This window comes from Natrix helvetica (assembly GCF_964273705.1).
Source record: "Natrix helvetica genome assembly, chromosome: 3".
Taxonomy (NCBI): domain Eukaryota; kingdom Metazoa; phylum Chordata; class Lepidosauria; order Squamata; family Natricidae; genus Natrix; species Natrix helvetica.
This window is the reverse complement of record NC_138549.1, coordinates 84,604,440-84,622,847: the sequence shown is the minus strand read 5'-3', so window position 1 is coordinate 84,622,847 and position 18,408 is coordinate 84,604,440. Positions and strand designations below refer to the sequence as shown.

General features: G+C 40.1%; 1 protein-coding gene across 1 annotated transcript in view; it reads left to right on the top strand.

Moving 5' to 3' along the window:
* ALG14 (ALG14 UDP-N-acetylglucosaminyltransferase subunit) overlaps positions 1-8,920 on the top strand; it is a 40,385-nt gene extending 31,465 nt beyond the window's left edge. Inside the window, exon 4 of the mRNA XM_081947207.1 lies at positions 6,389-8,920. Within this exon, the coding sequence (XP_081803333.1) occupies positions 6,389-6,619 (231 nt within the window). The 3' untranslated portion in view covers positions 6,620-8,920. The remainder of the gene's footprint in view (positions 1-6,388) is intronic.
* The last annotated feature ends 9,488 nt before the right edge of the window (positions 8,921-18,408 follow it).

The window sequence follows — 18,408 nt, the reverse complement described above, 5'->3', positions numbered from 1 at the left end:
TCACGCTCTCTCTCAGCCCAATTCGCCTTACAAGGCTGTTGTTATGAGGAAAATTGGAGGAGGAGGATAGGTTGGATGTCTTCGCTGCCTTAACTGATTTGTAAAAATAATACGGGTGGGATTCAAATAAATAAATAAAATTGAAAGCTACTGAGGATTCTGAGCACAGCCAAAATATCAAAAACAGGAAACAACTCAGCGGAAAGTTGCAGACAATGAAACATTCTCTACCAAAAATATTAGATCTGTGTTTACTAACTGGGGATTTAGGCCAGTGGTGATTTTGCTTTTACACTTAGATACTTGATTTGATACTTGATTTGATGCGTGATTTGATACTTGATTAGAACTACCTTTTGGGTGGGAAGATAACAGCGTTCTGTGCGCCTTAGGCGTTTAGTCATGCCAGCCACATGACCACTGAAATGTCTTCAGACAGCGCTGGCTCTTTGGCTTTGAAACGGAGATGAGCACCGCCCCCTATAGTTGGGAACGACTAGCACATATGTGCGAGGAGAACCTTTACCTTTACCTTACTTGATTCTTGCCTTTGCATTGATTTAAATGCACACTATAGCACATTTAAATGCACAGCTTACTGTAAATGCTGCTTAATACAGCTTGAGCTGCTGTAATGGGCTTTTAGAAAATATTAAAACAGATATAGAACCCATAACAAGCATACCCCTTTCCTAAAGTCTGAGAAAAGTTTGGCCAGACTTGCATAAATATCCTAAGACCCATTGAAACTGGACATGCATAACTAGTAGCAGGACTGCCTTTTAAGCAACATAGCTACATACATACCCAGCATTGTAGTTATTTTGCCACGCTGATTCCTTCTTGGGAGGGGTGGGGTGGGGGAAACCCTTGTAAATTGAGCTGTGTCCTGTAGGCAAAGAGGGAATACAGAGATGTTTGTTAGGTGCCTTTGTGACTCGCTGCCAGAATTCAGGCAATTACTGAGCTACAAAGAAAGGCTCTGGCACAGAATGTGGAAATAGATTGTTGCGCTAGCCAGGATTTTGCTCACAAAGACCAGCCTCACTAATAGGCCTCTGCTCCAATGAAGACCTCAAGGCTTCCTTCAGCAAAATGGCAGGGCATTCAAGACAAGTCTTTGCTGGAAGGATTTGGGAACAATGTCATTTTCCTGTTTCATTTTACTTGGGAACATCTAGAGATCTTCAATTTGTAATTAAAACGCACTGGTTTTTTCTTTTTTTCCATCACCATGATGTGTCTGAAAACTGATGTTTTCTTCCACGTTTAGCCTCTTTGGCTGACATTTAATCCCTTCGAGGCTGGAAATTCTGTTTTTTTCAGTGGAACCAGTAAATGTCAGTTGAATACATTTGCTATATTCAGTAGACTGAAGCCGCTTTCATCTGGAGAGAGTTGAAGTTCATAATCTGCCATGGTTGGGGGCGAGGAATGAGGAAGGAAAAATGATTTCGGGTACTTTTCTCCGGTCTTCCAGGCAAGGATTGAATATATGGTACATTAAAGAGCTGTTTTGTCTCTTGGTTTTTAGGAAGCACATTAGATGTTCATTTGTTTGTACAAAATTCTGCTCTATCTTAAGGAGGTTGCGTAATTAATTATTTTGGAATTTTGGATGGCTCAACTCTTGTGCGTGTTTTTTGTCAGATAAGTTCCCTGGATTCACTAAGGCTTACCCCCTGAAGTTTTGGGTTGCACTTTTAAATGTTCACACATATGGTCAATGCTGTGCGTCACAAAGAACACAGGGCTTCAAGAGAAGACATATGGATGATGTGTAATGCTCTGTAGGTAGATGTTTTCACAATTTGTGCATCCTCCTTGGATATTTAGTCAGCAGCATGTGCCTTAAAATGCATTTTAGGAAATCAGGATCTGAAATTCAGAATTAGGATCTGGATATAGTCAATGTTGTTACCAAAAGTCAAGCTGAGCTTGAGGGAGACTTACCATGTGTATAGAGGTTTTATTAAAAATAGGAGCATTGCCTGGTAAATTTAATTAGTTTAAATTTGCATCAATCTTCAGACTAGTGTTTCTGAAGATCAAAGGATATTCTTTTGTATTTATACACTCCCTGGACTTGTCACTACAGGTGAGTGTTACAAGAAAGATTCCTTTTGGTGTGAGAGCGAGAATATGTTTTCCCAGGTAGTCCTTCCACCTGCAATTTCTACATCTATGTTTACAGTGTGTTGCTTTTTTACTTGGGGTGCTTCCTTGGTCTATTTAAAAGATTTTTTAGCTTTGAAAAGAAGAAAATACTAGTCATTTGGAAAAATATCTGGACAAGGTCCTGGAAAGTGGCAGTGGATTTTTTGGGATAGGAATTGCTAGAGCCGCTATCCCTCTCTCTCTCTGTCTCTGTCTCTCTCTGTGTGTATACATACATACATACATACATACATACATACATACATACATACATACATACATACATATCCTTATATGCTGGCAACCGAAGATGGGGTGGGAATAGTTGGTATACTTGCAGAGCAAGATCTGTCTCATATTTTGTGAGATTCAGTCCAGGTGTTGCCAGTTTCTGTTTCTTAGGGTAGATTGTGAAAGTCATTCGTACTAAGTTATATTTAGGAGAAAATGTAATATAGAAAGGATAAATAGCACAAAGAATCCTGAGATAATGCTCTGTTGAGTTAAAAATAATTCTCAACTGAGCCTACAGAATAATAATTATTGTAGAATTCAAGAACTGTTCCCATTTATTGCCATTAGAGACTGTTATACAAGAGTCTAAGGTAGACTTAAACCAGACCACTGCTGTTTTTCTTTCTAGCTATTTATCTCCCCCATGACCTATGAATGTAATTTTCTAAGGCCAAATTATAACAAATTCATGGATGACTCATGCTAACCACATTCTCAATTCCTCTTCTTCCCACAGAAATCTTGGATGGTCCCAATGCACTCTGTGCTTTCCCCTGCTTTTGTCTGAAAACACTGTAGGAGGAGAAAAGTGTTAGACCGTGGTGGAAAAAAAACCCAGGCATCTGGGAATATTTTCCCCCAACTAAAAAGGATATATTAAAAGGCATAAGCTTTTTGTGAGCTGCATCATCAGATGAAAAAAAAACGGCAGCTCATAAAAGCTTATGCTTTTCAATACAATTTGTTAGTTAAAGTCATCAAGCAACCATATCCACTCGTGAAAGGTTCAAGTCAGCAATGTTATTGTGTTATGCCTATATTACAAGAATCTTCCCTGGGCTGTTTGCCTTCCCTTGAGAACAACCAAACAAGCTATGCCCAGGCATGAAATCCGCTTACCTTCGCTACCAGTTCGGACCGGGAGCTCTCACACGTGGCGCTTCTGTGCATGCACAGTGTCCATGATGACATCTGGGCAGGTGGGCGGAGCTTCCCACAGCCTCCACTACCGGTTCACCTGAACCGGGGCAAACCGGCAGAATACCACCTCTGGTTATGCCATTCGTAGATGCGCAAAGACTCAAGGCTAGTTCCCTGCTTGACCCCTCCTCCCTGCCTGGCTGGGATTTCACAACAGTTGGAAAAGGGGCTACCAGACTCCTTCTGAGGTTCTGTTTTTCCTGATTTTTTTTCAGAAATTCACACGCATTAGGCTCTTATTGAGGGATACATTTTTCTTATGTGTAAACAGTTTTAGGAAGGCCTAGTTTTTTTGTTTTTTTTAAAGTGGGGAAACATGCCGTTCGTCAAATCTTCAGAATTTATGAGAGAACCTGAATTGCATATTAAGGGAAGTGGATCTAAGAGCAGACATCGCATTCCCTTTTTAATCTGTTCACCGTCCCCCTCCCCCCAAAAACTCTTCATCGAGTACCTAATAACTTTGACCATCTGCCACATGCGGTGTGATTAGAAAAGATTGGCTGCAGTCTTGTTGTTTATCTTTCTACAGCTCTTAATAGTGATTTTCTTAGTTTTATTGCGTGCCCCCATCCACTTCTCTTTTTCCACATACAGTGCCTTCCTCCTTTCAGCTAAGTTCACATTGTCTGTCTTTCTATAAGGGAACGGAATAGGATTTTTTTGCCTATCCCAAATTCCTTACAGTATATCACCTTATGTTTTTTTCGGTAAAGAAAGGCAGCTTCTTTTTAAATCTTTCTTTTATGGGAGTGTATACAAGTACTCCTCAATTTCCAACCACAATTGGGAATCAGAATTTGATTGCTTGCTAAGCAAGGAGGTTGTTAAGTGATTTTATGCTTGATTTTATGACTTTTGGGGCATAGTTTCTAAGTGAATTACTGCAGTTGTTAAGTGAATCATGCAGTCTTTAAGTGAATTGGCTTCCTCCATTGACTTTGCTTGTCAGAAACAGGCTGGGAAGGTTGCAAAGGGCAATTCCATGACCCCAGGAGGCTGCAACCATTGTAAATACATGCCAGTTGCCAAGCACCCGAATTTTGATCATGGGCATTCTGTGACAGTTGTAATTGTGAGGACTGGTCTCTTGTTTCAGTGAGGTTGTGACTTTGAACTGTCGCTAAATGAACGGTTGCAAGTCGAGGACTTCCTGTACTCAGAAGCTATTCACCAGGGATCAGAATGCAACTGAGATATTTTAATTAAAGGGGAATTAAACACGACATGTCCTAGAGCAGGGGTGTCAAACTGGTGTCCTGCTGGCCGGATGTGTCACACACAGGCCACACCCTCCCCAGCTCCGCGAATGGAAAAATGTCGTGAAACGTCGCATGAGGGCAACGTGACGCGGCAAGTTTGACACCCGTGTCTTAGAGTAAATACGGACCACAGAAATAGCAACCACATATGCCTCAGAAAGGAGATTTTAATTTACTGAGGGAGAAGACAACCATCCCATGAAAAACATTAGTGGAGAACTCAGTGGGTGGCAAAGAGCAATAAAAGGAGAGGTAACTTTCATTGGAGAACTATTTATTGAGGGATATGGCATTGAAAGGAAGCACTATTAAGGGGACAATACTATGAAAATATGAAAACATTCACAAAGCACTCAGTAGTGGAACCAACGGTCAGTGGGAAATAGCATTGAAAGGAAATGTAGCTTTCATTGGGAAATAGCACTTAAAACAATAAGCAGTATTGAGGGGTGGAAGTGAACAGCCCTGGGGGGGGGGAGGTAACAGTGGAACAGCCTGTACAGTGCACTTTTAATAGGAAGGGAGAGTTCAATATATGTTCTGTATTGTGGTAGAGAGGGAAGGAGAGAGCCAAGTGTGATTTTTGGAGAAGCCAGATAAAGGAGAGGTACAATGTCTTAAATGTGGTGATTGGGAGTTCAGAAGAAAGAGGGAGGGGGAATGGGGACTGAGGACCTTATGTTATGTAACAAATCAGGGGTAGTGGAAGAAGACAACCATAAGTTAGGACAGATAGTCAATTAGAAAGGAGGAAGGAAGCGAAGAGACAGGTGTTCCTTTTATGGTGCAAAGATGGAGAATTGGTGATGAACATGGCCTCCAGACATTTACAAGAGGAGGAGAAGGAAGGAGGTCTTATAGAGTACTTATCTCTTCATTTGAATCAACTTAGGACTCTCCTTGCCTTCCTGAACTCACAGGATCTAGGAGTTTGGATTAGTTCAGGGAGTAGATATTGGTATGTTGCTCCTTTGTCTAATCTGGATCCAACTGATCAGACAAAATCAGCTACTTCTTCCAGGCTGTGAAGTCCAATTAAGCTACATCTGTGCTAGGAACCTGGAAAGGTTGTACGCCTGAAGTGTAAGGAAGCATAGGAAGGAGGAAATTAAAGTGGGAGGGCTTAGACGACCATCTTGAAGATGAAACTGCTTATCCAACTCATTGGGAAATCAGAGCAGGCCTCTGCCCATAGTCACCAGCCTCATGTCCGCGCAATTAAGGAGTGTGAACCTCAGGCTGCTCAGAGAGTTCCCTGGAATAAATCGAGTTTTCAAGGAGGAAATAAACTCAAGACCTTGCCGCCCAGCTTCTACATTTATCTCAAGTAACTTCAACTAAAGCACGAGGTTTCTCTCTTCCTAGTTGTCCAAAAATTTGGTTTTTTAAAACTGCATTTCCCAATGTGTTATTCAGAAGGGCAGTGAATCATCTCCTTGCTTAAGCCAAAGTACATAAAAGGCATCCCAGTTCTGATTGGCTGACAAATCTGCTTTGGCCTGCTTAATTCAGATGATGAACATTGATTAAATCTTTGATCCAGGCACCTTTTCAACTTAATGCTAAAGTGCGTCTTTCCAATGTTTAAGCGTTACTCATATGTCAACATTGCCTTTTTTTCCTTTTCTTTGTATTTTGTGTTAAACCTGGATTCATTTCGAATGTACTGTGCATATCTACTAAACCTACGTGTTGCTAATATATTTTTAAAGATTTCTGGAAGGTTTGATGAGCCCTTTTTTTTTTCTTTTTAGGTGCTGTGCAATGGCCCAGGAACGTGTGTCCCCATCTGTCTATCTGCTTTTTTACTCAAAATACTGGGACTAAAGAAAATAACCATTGTGTATGTTGAGAGCATCTGCCGTGTTGAAAACCTATCTCTATCAGGAAAAATTCTTTACTACTTTTCAGATTACTTCTTTGTCCAGTGGCCTGCTCTAAAAGAAAAATACCCCAACTCTCTGTATTTTGGGAGAATAGTGTGACATGTTACGGACAAATACAACTAGTGCCAGTATGACCACTAAACATTCTTTGGACTCTGAATTTCTTGAATTTCTTTCAAGCTAGACCTGATGGTAAATCAAACAGACCGTATCAGAGGTGGTATTCTACCGGTTCAGACCAAATCACCTGAACCAGTAGCGGAAATCGTAGGTGGCTCTGTCTACCCGCACCTGCCTCTATTGCATCCCATTTAGGCCCTTTTTTGCCCAAAGTGCATACGCGGAAGGATCTGCGCATGTGCAGAGATGACACGTGTGAACAAAGCGAGCGTGCATGCACATTCACATTTGTGAACCGGTAGGGAAGGTAAGTGTATACCGACCCTGGACTGTACGTGTGTGCCATCCAAGGTCATATAGTTGGTACCCTGGGAATACTGCTGCTTTGATGCTAGTTCCTAAAGGCTCTTAGGGTGGAGCTGAAAGGCAAAAGGGAAGCAGTATGCTCCCTCCCATATTTGGGCATACCTGGTGCTTTGACATAACACTACACACACACACACTCTGTGTGTGTGTGTATGTATATACATACATACACAGTATATATGTGTGTGTGTATGTATGTGTGTGTGTATGTTTATTTTTGTACTCTACTATAATTGCTTTTAATTTTTTTTACTATTGCCATCCAGAGTCACTTGTCTGAGATGGGCAGCTGTAGAAATTAAATAAATAAGGATGAATCAATTAATATGACACCAGTACTGATGTGTTGTGACATGGCATTAAAATATTAAAACAAAGCTTGGTATGTGATGTGAACTGAACTAGCATCTCGGAATTGAGAAATTACTGCTACATTCCCATTTCTTACTCTTGACTAAACTTTTCCCCCACGAAGTTTGCAAAGTTTTGACAACAATAGTTAAGAAGGCAGTATACAGTCCCATTGAGCTTTATATGGAAAAACTCAATTGAGAAGATGCTAGTTGGAGCAAATAGAGATTCTTCCTGCCGATTATCCCTTATTCCCTCCAGAAGACTACTATGTTTTAAGATTCAGATCATACAACCTCATTTCAGAAGTCAATGATATAGATGTGTGTGAGAGAGATTCTTGCTCTGGTGTAACAGTGCTTGTTTCTTGTACTCAAGCAATAAAATATAGGTAATCCTATACAGTTCATTTAGTTACCGTTCAAAGTTACAACGGCACTGAAAAAAGTGATTTACGATCATTTTTCACATTTACTAGCATTGCAGCATCCCCATGGTCATGTAATTCCCATTCGAATGCTTGACAACTGACTCACATTTATGGTGGTTGCAGTGTCCCAGAGTCACATGATCTCCTTTTGCAACCTTCTGACAAGTAAAGTCAATGGGGAAGACAGATGCACTTAATAATCATGTTAAGTAATTTAAGAAATGGAAGGGATTCACTTAACAAATGTGGCAAGAAAAGTCGTAAAATGGGGCAAAACTCACTTAGCAAATTTCTCACTTAGGCAATGTAAATTTTGGGCTCAATTGTAAGTTGAGGACTACTGTATCTGTTGGCTATTTTAAGCATACAGGAAACAAATTAACTGGGCCCCACAACAGTTTTCACTCTGCTGCTGCTTTTCCCAAACTCAAAACAATCTGCTATCCTTTTCTTTTTATCTTTTGGCCTAACAGTGGCCCTGTGATTTAAAGTGCAATTCTTAAAGCCTTGTGTTGAATTGTTAAGAAATAAAAGAAGTACTGGATAACACAAACAGAAGCATCATTTGTTCTCAAGAAAGGCAGATTTTCCAAACTAACCATTACATCTTTTTTACCGTGTTAAATTTCAGACAAGATACTTTCATTAGACAAGCAACAAGATTTTTTTTAAAGTATTCTTGGTAGCTTCATGTATAAATATTTAAATGATGGTTAACAATGCCAAAAGAGTGAGGATGAGAGAGAAATTCAAGAAAAATACTACTTTGTCAGCAAAGATGAGTTTTGTGTATTTAGGTTTTGTTTGTTTAATACTTCCAGATGTGGGTTAGTACTTGAAATCCTTTTCCTTAAATCAGAAATGGCATTAAATATCAAACACTATTGAAAATAATAGATTTCAGGGGGGACTGGATTTTCTGAAATGTGTTGTAGTTGTCTGAGATTGTCAGGCAAATTCTAGTCCAATATTATTCTGTGTATATAGCACACTAAAAACCCACTATTCTGTGTATAAAGCACTGAAAACATATCAGTCATCGGTATACAGCATTACGTAAGTGGACAGATTTAGCAGAAAGACAAACATTGGAGAAAATAACAGAAAGAAAAATAAATGTGCTACGTGATCCATCTATGAAGCCTAACAATAGTCTAAACCAGTGGCGGGCAACCTTTTTTTTCAACTGAGCCAAATCTCACCAAAACCACGATTGAAATTTACTTTGAGAGCCACATTTTTAAAACCGAAAATACATAGGATGGTACACTGTTTTTAGTTTCAATAAGTTTTTATTGAGAATATTCTGCATGCAAGTATCCACATAGGTCGGGAGGATACAAATAACACAACTAATAAAACAAAAACTTTAGAACGATATTATTTATCGATAACGTTAAATTCCGTAAAATTTGCCTTACAATGTAGAGAAAATTACATCCTGACATTGACTGACAAAGTCACAACCACTAATGTGAACATTGGCCTTGCATTTCCTTGGATAGTTTGAGTAAGTCAGGTTTGTATGTTGTTGTTTTTAATTTCATCTCTCTCTCCCACTTTCTTTCTTTTTTTCTTTTTCTTTCTCTCTCTCTCTCTCTCTCTCTCTGGCTCTTTGTCTCTCTCTCCCTCCCTCCCCCATCTCTGTCACTCTGTGTGTGTGTGTGTGTGTCTGTCTCTCACTCATTCACTTAATCACTCACTCTGTGTGTGTCTCTCTGTCTGTCTATCTTTCTCTCCCTCCCTCCCCCTCTCTGTCTCTGTGTGTGTGTGTGTGTGTGTGTCTGTCTGTCTGTCAGTCTCTCTCTGATTCCCTCCCTCACTCCCTCTCTCTGTTCCTCTCTCTGTCTGTCTTTCTCACTCACACACACACACACACACACACACACACACACACACTATGGTCACCTTGTTGAGTGTTCCAATCACATTTGAAACACTCAACAACTGGCCTGCATTTATGGTATTTTGCAGCATTCTGCAGTCATAGGACCAAAATTGGTTGTCACTCGCCCGGGCTTTTGCAGAAGCTTCCCTCCGAAGCCCGAGAGGAGGGAGGGGAGCGGGCACCCGGCACACAGAAGAGCCGCATTAAAGGGTGTAAAGAGCCGCATGTGGCTCCCGAGCCGCGGGTTGCCCACCACTGGTCTAAACTGTATCTACACAAGTTTGCTACTCTTATTTCCTTCTCTGATTCTTTTGATTGAGCTAGAAAGACAGTTTCAAAGTGTGCCTGCACTTTACCCATGTGATAAAATCAAGATGTGTACTTAAAAAAATATATATGCATTTTTAGTATGCCAACTTGATGCTGTTGGATGTTTGTGTGAAATTGGCTGGAGAAAGAATATTTTCTGAAGGCTTTCCTTAGTTTGATTGCAAAGTAAGTTTAATATCCCGTGAGATTTTTTTGAGCAGCTCCATTTACATTTTAACTGAAAAAGTGGAAATTGGCATAATTATGATGGCACCATAGTAATCAAATTTGGCTTGGCAAAGTCTTCTGATGACACTGACTATTAAAACATAAAAAAATAACAGACATATATTTCTGAATTTTGTGGAGAGAGGGTAACTGAACAGTTGAATGGAATTCAGCTAGGACCAGTAGTGTAATTGAATCTCCTTCCAAATGTGTCTTATGGAATAGTACAACTGAAGCAAGCAACTCAATAATCTCCAGATATTGTGGATTTCCACCCCCATCAGTTCTCCATTAGCCTGGTCAATGGGCTGTTTGATTTGTAGTTCAGTCTGATCTGCATTGTATTGAATATTTGTAACCCCTATATTATCCCCTAACTCCTAAATGTATACTGTATGCATATAATTTGGTTTTTTACCACTTCCATTCAGTTATATCTAATTCTCAGAGACTGCTGCAGTTGTCTTGGAATACTGTAATTTCTTAACAAGGTTTTTCAGATGTGGTTTGCCATTGTCTCCTTCCTAGGGTTGAAAAAGAGTGACTGACGCAAGGTCACCCAGCTGGCTTCGTGCCCCAGGTGAGACTAGAATTCATGGTCTCTCCATTTTTAGCCTGATGCCTTAACCGCCACACCAACCTGGCCCTTTATTATGTGATAACCAGAATTCAAATTAGACTCATGGGGATTTTTTATCTTTATAAACAGTGAGTTCACAGCATTGTATTATGGCATGTGTATCCCAGTGCAATGCATACATCTGTGCAAATACGTCACCTCTGGCTTCAATAGAATTTATTTTCAAATATGTGATTATAGGACTTCATTTTTATTCCAATAACAGATTATTGTAGGGAATTCTATGAAATTTGATAATTTTAAATAAAATATTTGACATTTTTGCATCTTCCCTTTTTAAGCTAAAGTACATAGTTTTTGTTCATTCCCAGTTTATCTACACAACAATCGTGTGAGGTAGGTAAGGCAGAAGAATGGTAAATTAATTGTGATGAATGAGCCAGGATTTTTGTTAGCTTCAGTCTAATCCATGAACACAAATAATGTTCAGGGCTGCAAATCTAGGTAAATATCACTTTATCTTTCCAATAAATTTTCCTACCTGAGTTCAGTTCTCTTCGTTGCCACTTTTTTGTTTTGGTGGGCAGTTTGCTGAGATGTGAGGTAATGAAATATTAACTAATAGTTTAGCTAGACCAGAACCATTTTCACTAATGAATTCCTTGTGAAAACTGAAGGATTTTATTGAAAGCAACTTTGTGGAATATCTGTGAAGGGCTAAATAACCATGGGAATGACCTGACCCCTAGTTTTGATTCATGTGTTCTAGCTTGTTTCCTAGTGGCTTAGATGAAGGTTAAACTATCAGGACTTTTTGTAAAACTGTATATTGTTTAGTAAATAAGGAATATCATCCACTGATTGTTATGACTGAAGCTCTTTCAGTTCCTAGGAGCATTCATTTTTGAGGCAAATTTACTGCTACTTAATGTACTGTATTCTGCAGTCTAAAAAATTCCTCTCCCATACTACAACCTTTTTCTGCTCAGTGCCCACCAGAGCATTTGGACCGATATTTTCACCATTCCAAATCAGCATGGCAATTGGATATAGTAGGTATTTTTAAGTTTTTCATGTGACCAAGGGGCTACTATGGCAGCTGCAACTTTGCAGATTGATACTAAATTCCCCTTATTTAGCACCATCATAATTTGGAAAAGTTACTGAAAAAGTGATTGTAACTTGAGGAATATCTGTAGTTCTATGAAGAAATATTTCAAGCTTCAACCCCCTTCTCAGAATCTTCTCCTCATTGTTTCTTGCCCTATTCTTGGGTGTTACAGAGAATAAATCCACAGCCTCTTCCCTATGACAAGTACTGGGAGATGGTTATAATTTCCCTTAGCTTTAAGATTAGGCTTAGGTTTAAGCTAAAACTATCTAGTTCTTTTAACTGTTGTTCAAAATTGGAATCCAGTTTTGGTTACCACAATACAAGAAAGCCAAGGAGCTGGAAATAGTGCAGAGAAGACCAACAAGGATGGTGGAGCAGATCCACCACCATCCTTGTTGGTCTTCTCTGCACTATTTCCAGCTCCCTGGCTTTCTTGTATTGTGGTAACCAAAACTGGATACAGTAATCCAGGTGTAATCTGACCAGTGTAGCATAAAAGCAGAATTACCACTTTCTGTGATCTTGATATTACACCTCTACTAATGCAGCCTAAGTTTGTGTTGACCCTTTGGGCAATTGTAACACACTGCTGACTTACCTGCGATTTACCAGGACATCCAGATTCTTTTCACAAGTATTATTGAGAACCAGGTGTCACATAACCAGATGTAACTTTACCTCTGATTTTTCCTATCTAAATGCAGAGCCCTGACTTTCTTGCCACCGAATCCAATATTCAAATCTTTCCAATTCGTTTTGAACCTTGGTCCTATCTTCTGACGTTTTAGCCTTCTCTCCCAGCTTTGGGCCACCTGCAAATTCAAACCCAGCCAAACATTCCTGAAAAGCACATCCTTCTTTTCATTCCTAGCCTATAACTGAAGCCAGCTGACCTTATTTTTTCTGTTCCATGCAGAAGGCATGATATCTATCATTTTTCTAACACAAAGCTTTCTATTACGTATGGCCCATGTCACTTTACAATGACGACAAGAATGTTATATCCCCAGCATCTGTTTACTCCTTTTGGTGACGTGTCTTTCCAGTTGCTTACTTAATTTCCTTCCATTTACATGGCCACCCATTTCAAATTCATGGCCCTGGGCAGCTAACAATATTTTAAAACAGCATGCAAACATAAACCCATAAGAACATAAAATCAATAAAAAAATAACATCACAGATATAATTCACATCTGAAGAGGTTAAAAACCACCAACACGAATCAGCACAACTATTGGATGGAATCTTTCTGGATCCCAAGGCCTAGTGACTTCCATCCATGGTTACTTTGTTTTGTCCTGCTGGGCTGATTTGACACTAGAAGAGAGCAGAAAGCCCATGTTGCTAGAGAAAGCGATAGGACAGGGACCCTAAAGCAAACAAAACATTCTGACAGATGGCTAAACCCACCACTCTAGCTATCTGTCAAAACCTGCCTCCTCCCCATATCCCAGTCCACATTAAGGGAATGATTGATTTTTGTTTATCCCAGCAGCTGGGAATTCCACCAATCCCCTGCACCATAACCTGCCCTGCAAGCTAACTTGCTGGCCTCATTACCAAAGCAGAGTAGAGACATAAGCAAATTTAGGCTGGCCTAACTTACCGGTATGTTATCTCATGGACTGAAATAAATCTTATTAACTGTCTGAATGTGTTTTAAATAGGGTGGATTTTTTTTTTGACTTAAGTAAATGGATCAGAAAAGTAAGGACAATTTGCATTTCTGACAAGGCAGTGAATAGGAGATACTGGACGAACAGAAGAGAATGAATCAATGCATGGGTTCAACTGTTGAAGAAACACAGCTACACAAGTTCACATAGAAACCAAGAGTTGCAAGGAACAATGAAGAGGGTTCACAGAACATACTGTATTAAAACCAAGTTCACATCAAGACTTGTTCGAAATCAGCTACTGATTTACCTGATTGCAGAATGTCATTTGCTTGGAATGCTGGTTACGTGCTTCCTGGCTCTACAGCAGGTTATCTGCATCCCAGTTTGGTTAAAACCGGTATTTCGGAGGTTTCGCAAACTTGGAGACTGTGGGCAATCCCTTTCAATTGGCTGGAAGTCTGTCCTAATACTACCCCCGGGGCTTCTGAACAGTATTTCCTTCCCCATTTCTAAGGGGCTTCAGCAGCCTATATTCAACTGGCCTCCTACTTTAAATGCCTAGTCACGCCTGCAGCTACTGAGAAAGGAAAGAGTTTGGTTGCAGAAAGTGCAGATATTGCATTTTTTCCCACTACTCTAGCTCAAAGTGAATTCTACATTTCATGGAGTAGCAGTGACTTTCAACCAGTCCTATATGCTGCTCTGGTTTTTCAGCCAATGGCCAAACAAATGCACCGAGTTTGTCCTGAAAGGATAGATGGAAGAAGCAGATCTACCATTTATTTCAATTCTTCTTCTCTGTAATATATAGTAGTTGTTTCAGGATTGGGCTGCCTAAGCAAGGCAGCCTTTGATCTTTATGCTCCCCACCCCCAATCTCCAAGATGATGGTTCCACAAGAGCCATATGGGTGGAGAGATGAGTTGTGGGGAAGCAGTTGGGATATAAGCTCTAAACCTTTTAACCTTATTGTCTTCACTTCATTAGTAGATTAAAGTAGAGCAGGGATCCCCAAACCCTGATCCATGGACTGGCACTGTGCCATGGCATGCCAGAAACCAGGCTGTGCAAAGAAGCAAAGTTCCATCCGTGGGATGCAGAGGCAGCACATGAAACCTCATCCTCTCCAGTCCAGGGGAAAAAAACCTCTCTCCATGGAACTGGTCCCTGGTGCCCAAAAAGTTGGGGGCTGTTGTAGTAGAGGAAGGGACCAAGTCAGGAGATCCTTTCTTGCTTCTTCATTTTTCTTCACTGCAAAGGAAAAGTTGGAAACCAGGCATGCATACATGCATTTCAGAGTTACATCAAGAAATGTGGGTGGAGGAGGTGAGAGAGATTACAAAAAAATCCAGATCCTTGAACAACTTGGAGGCAGGGTGGTGTAGAAACGCAGTGCAGGCATGAGACACTGGCTTAGTTAATTATACAGGAACATATATTTTTCACCTTCTGTAATCATGCTCCGTCAATGGGTGTACACTACGCAACTTGATTGTCCCTAGCAGGGCTGCCCAGGGCACGTTTTTTAAATTCATAAAATCAAAACCAGACTTTGATGAGCGCTTCAGTTTCATAGGCAGGTACTTTACTCACAATTTTTAAAACAGGTTTCTTGGAATTAAAGGAAATGACTGGGACTTGTTTCAGCGTGTTTAATATTTGGTCTTGAAGATCTTTGATATTTCAGGGCATTAGCATTTTACCCAAAACTGAGAAAACGTTTCATTATCAGTGAGATAGTAAAGCTTTACGAATGGAACCAGCTGCTTCACATCAAGAAGTGGCCAGGGCAATCAATAATACAGTATAAAGTAATAGCTGTGCAAATACACCAACACATTTAACTCAGAGAGAAATTACCTTAACCTAGCTTTGATTAGGATGACCCAGTTGCTGCTGAAACCACAAATCACAAGGGGACTTTAGACCCACAAAAGGTCATGATGTTAATTTCTGTTAAAACTCGAGAGGGGATCTGGGAGCTCTTCAAATATTGCTGAAATAGCACTTCTTGCATCTCACCATTGGCTGTACCGTCTGGCTGCTATCGGGAGCACTAATCAGCGACAATTGATAAACTCTTAACTATTTAAGTTGTATAAAATATCATTTCCTTTGAATCTTTCAGTGCAGAAGTCGAAAAATTAGCATTCATCCCATTATTTTCCACGTCTGGCTCTGTTTTTGGTCAAAAGAATACAAAGCTGCTGTGGTTATTTTAAGTGAAAATGCATTCCTTTGCTGAAATCAATACCAAAGAAGAATATAGCTATTGTGATATATGATAGGAATAGTCAATAAAGTAATTAGCATGGTATTAATTGAACTCAGGAAGCATGGGTTAACCTCTGAAATTAGCTGAATGGCCTTGGAGGTTTAATTAGCAAACTCGCAAGAATGGCTTTTTCTTAGCACGGTCAACCAGAGGTGGCATTCAGCCGGTTTGGACCAGTTCTGGAATACCAGTAGTGGAATTTTTGAGTAGTTTGGAGAAGCAAATACCACCTCTGGCTGCCCCCCCCATTTCCTATCCTATATTCCCTTGTTTTTTACTCAGTTGATTTGTGTGGCAGAGCGGATTGCTGCACCTCAGCTGAACTAAACAACAGTGTTCAACTCAACAGTGCTGACACCAAGGATGATCTTTGAGCGCTGTGCGCATGCAGCCGCGAAGCGTTCTCTCATAGAACTGGTAGGAAAAGATTTGGAATCCCACTGCTGCGTTCAACCAACCATTTACCAAACAAGCCATTTTGATTCTGATTGTTGCTTTCCTCTTAGCTATACACTGTATCACAACTGGTAGCAAATATAAGACTCTAGTAGAGTCCAAGGCGTAGAGGCAATCTAACAAATCAATTTTAAAAAAAACCACACCCTTTGGTTTGCTGTGAAAAAAAACCCCCATGTTTGGCTTCCTCTGCAGTTCTCTGCTTCTCACGTAGGTGTGACACAACTTGATTCTTCAGCAAACCAAGAACAACTGCTTGAAACTTGACTTTTTACTGTCTTGCTCTCAGAGGTAAAACCAGGTGATTCTAGATCTTAGATTTAACATTCTCACTGCAGAACAGAGGGGATTTAGATGATCAGATATATTGCTTCAGCCATGGAAAGCTTTCTCTATGTGATTTACAACTACTTCTTTAAACACAGTGTTAGAACAACACAAAATAGAAATGCCAGGAAGGAAGAGCTTGCAGTAGGATCTCAAGAATAAACGTTAACTTCTGCTGCTCCAATGTGAAACACATGGCTATTTTTTTTCATAGCTCACTCAGTAAGGGTAGCTTTTAAACAATGATCTGTTGAACAAATTACTATCCTGGTGTTCATAAAGCACTAAAAGTATAGTAACCGCTCTTGGCACCAGCATGCCCATGTTGGGCACTTGACGATGCAGTTGCTAACATCTTTGTCATTTCCTGTACTCTAGGTGGTCATTTGGGAGACAGGATTCACAGTGGGTGCTTTAGGCTCTGAGGTCCAGCCCTCAAGCACCAATTTTGCTTCTGAAGATAATAAACAATATCAGCAACTAGCTTCCGTTCCCAAACGGAACCACAATCCAGTGAATTTGGATTTGTTCCTTTTTGCAGGGCAAATAAGAGACTGTTCTGCAGCAACCACCAAATAATGGCTTATTCAGTGCCATTTCTTTCTCTACCTTAATAGATAGATCACATGTGCTAAACTATCCTAGTTTACATAGAGTCCCAGAAGGAAAGATGTTTCAAAGTAATTGATCATGAAAAGTCATCTCAAACCAATGATTCTGTCTTCAGGAAACTCTCTTCTGCGAGTAGCTAAATAATAGAGCTGTTATGGACTAAACATGCCAACAAAGCCATTTGGTCATTCAGGCTTTTGTTGAAAATTAATCCAGAAAGCAAAGATACATTAGAAAATAGATGCTTTCAAGTGAGACTTTTATCATGATATTACCCTGCCTCAGCCACAGAATGATATGAGGGACCATAACCAATGGTGGGATTCAAAAATTTTTTTACTACTGGTTCTGTGGGTATGGCTTGGTGGGCATGGCATGGCTTAGTGTGCATGATTTGGTGGGCATGGCTTGGTGGGCGTGACAGGGGAAGGATACTGTAAAATCTCCATTCCCTCCCCACTCCAGGGGAAGGTTACTGCAAAATCCTCATTTCCTCCCGATCAGCTGGGATTCAGGAGGCAGAGAATAGATGGGGGTGGGGCTAGTCAGAGGTGGTATTTGCCGGTTCTCCAAACTACTCAAAATTTTCGCTATCTGTTCTCCAGAACTGGTTAGAACCTGCTGAATACCACCTCTGACCATGATCCTCATATGTTGTGTCATTCTCTGCTGACAGCAGCCTCATCCCGACCGGGAAATTTTCTACCATGTTTGCTGTCATTTTTGTTCCCAAAAGATGGAAAAGTTTGATTAACTACAGATACTATCCCATGATATCTTAACGCATCTCTTAGTCATCACTGTGGCAATATGAGTTATACAGTATACAATTTTTATTGTAAAACTCCCAGAGTCACCCAGTTGAGATTGATATAGCAATGTGATTGATATTATAATGTAATAATGCAATATAATATGTTATAAAACAATACGTACAAGAGCAATCCTCAACTTATAACCATTCATTTAGTGACTGTTCAAACTTACAACAGCATTGAAAAAAGTGACTTATGACCAGTTTCCACACTTATGACCATTGCAGCATCTCCAAAACAGGATCAAAATTCACATGCTTAGCAACTGGCATGTACATATGCAGTTGCACTGTCCCGGGGTCATGCAATCACCGTTTGTAACCTTCCCAGCTGGCTTCTGACAAGCAGTTAATGGGGGAAAGCAGATTCACTTAAAGGCTACATGTTTCACTTAAC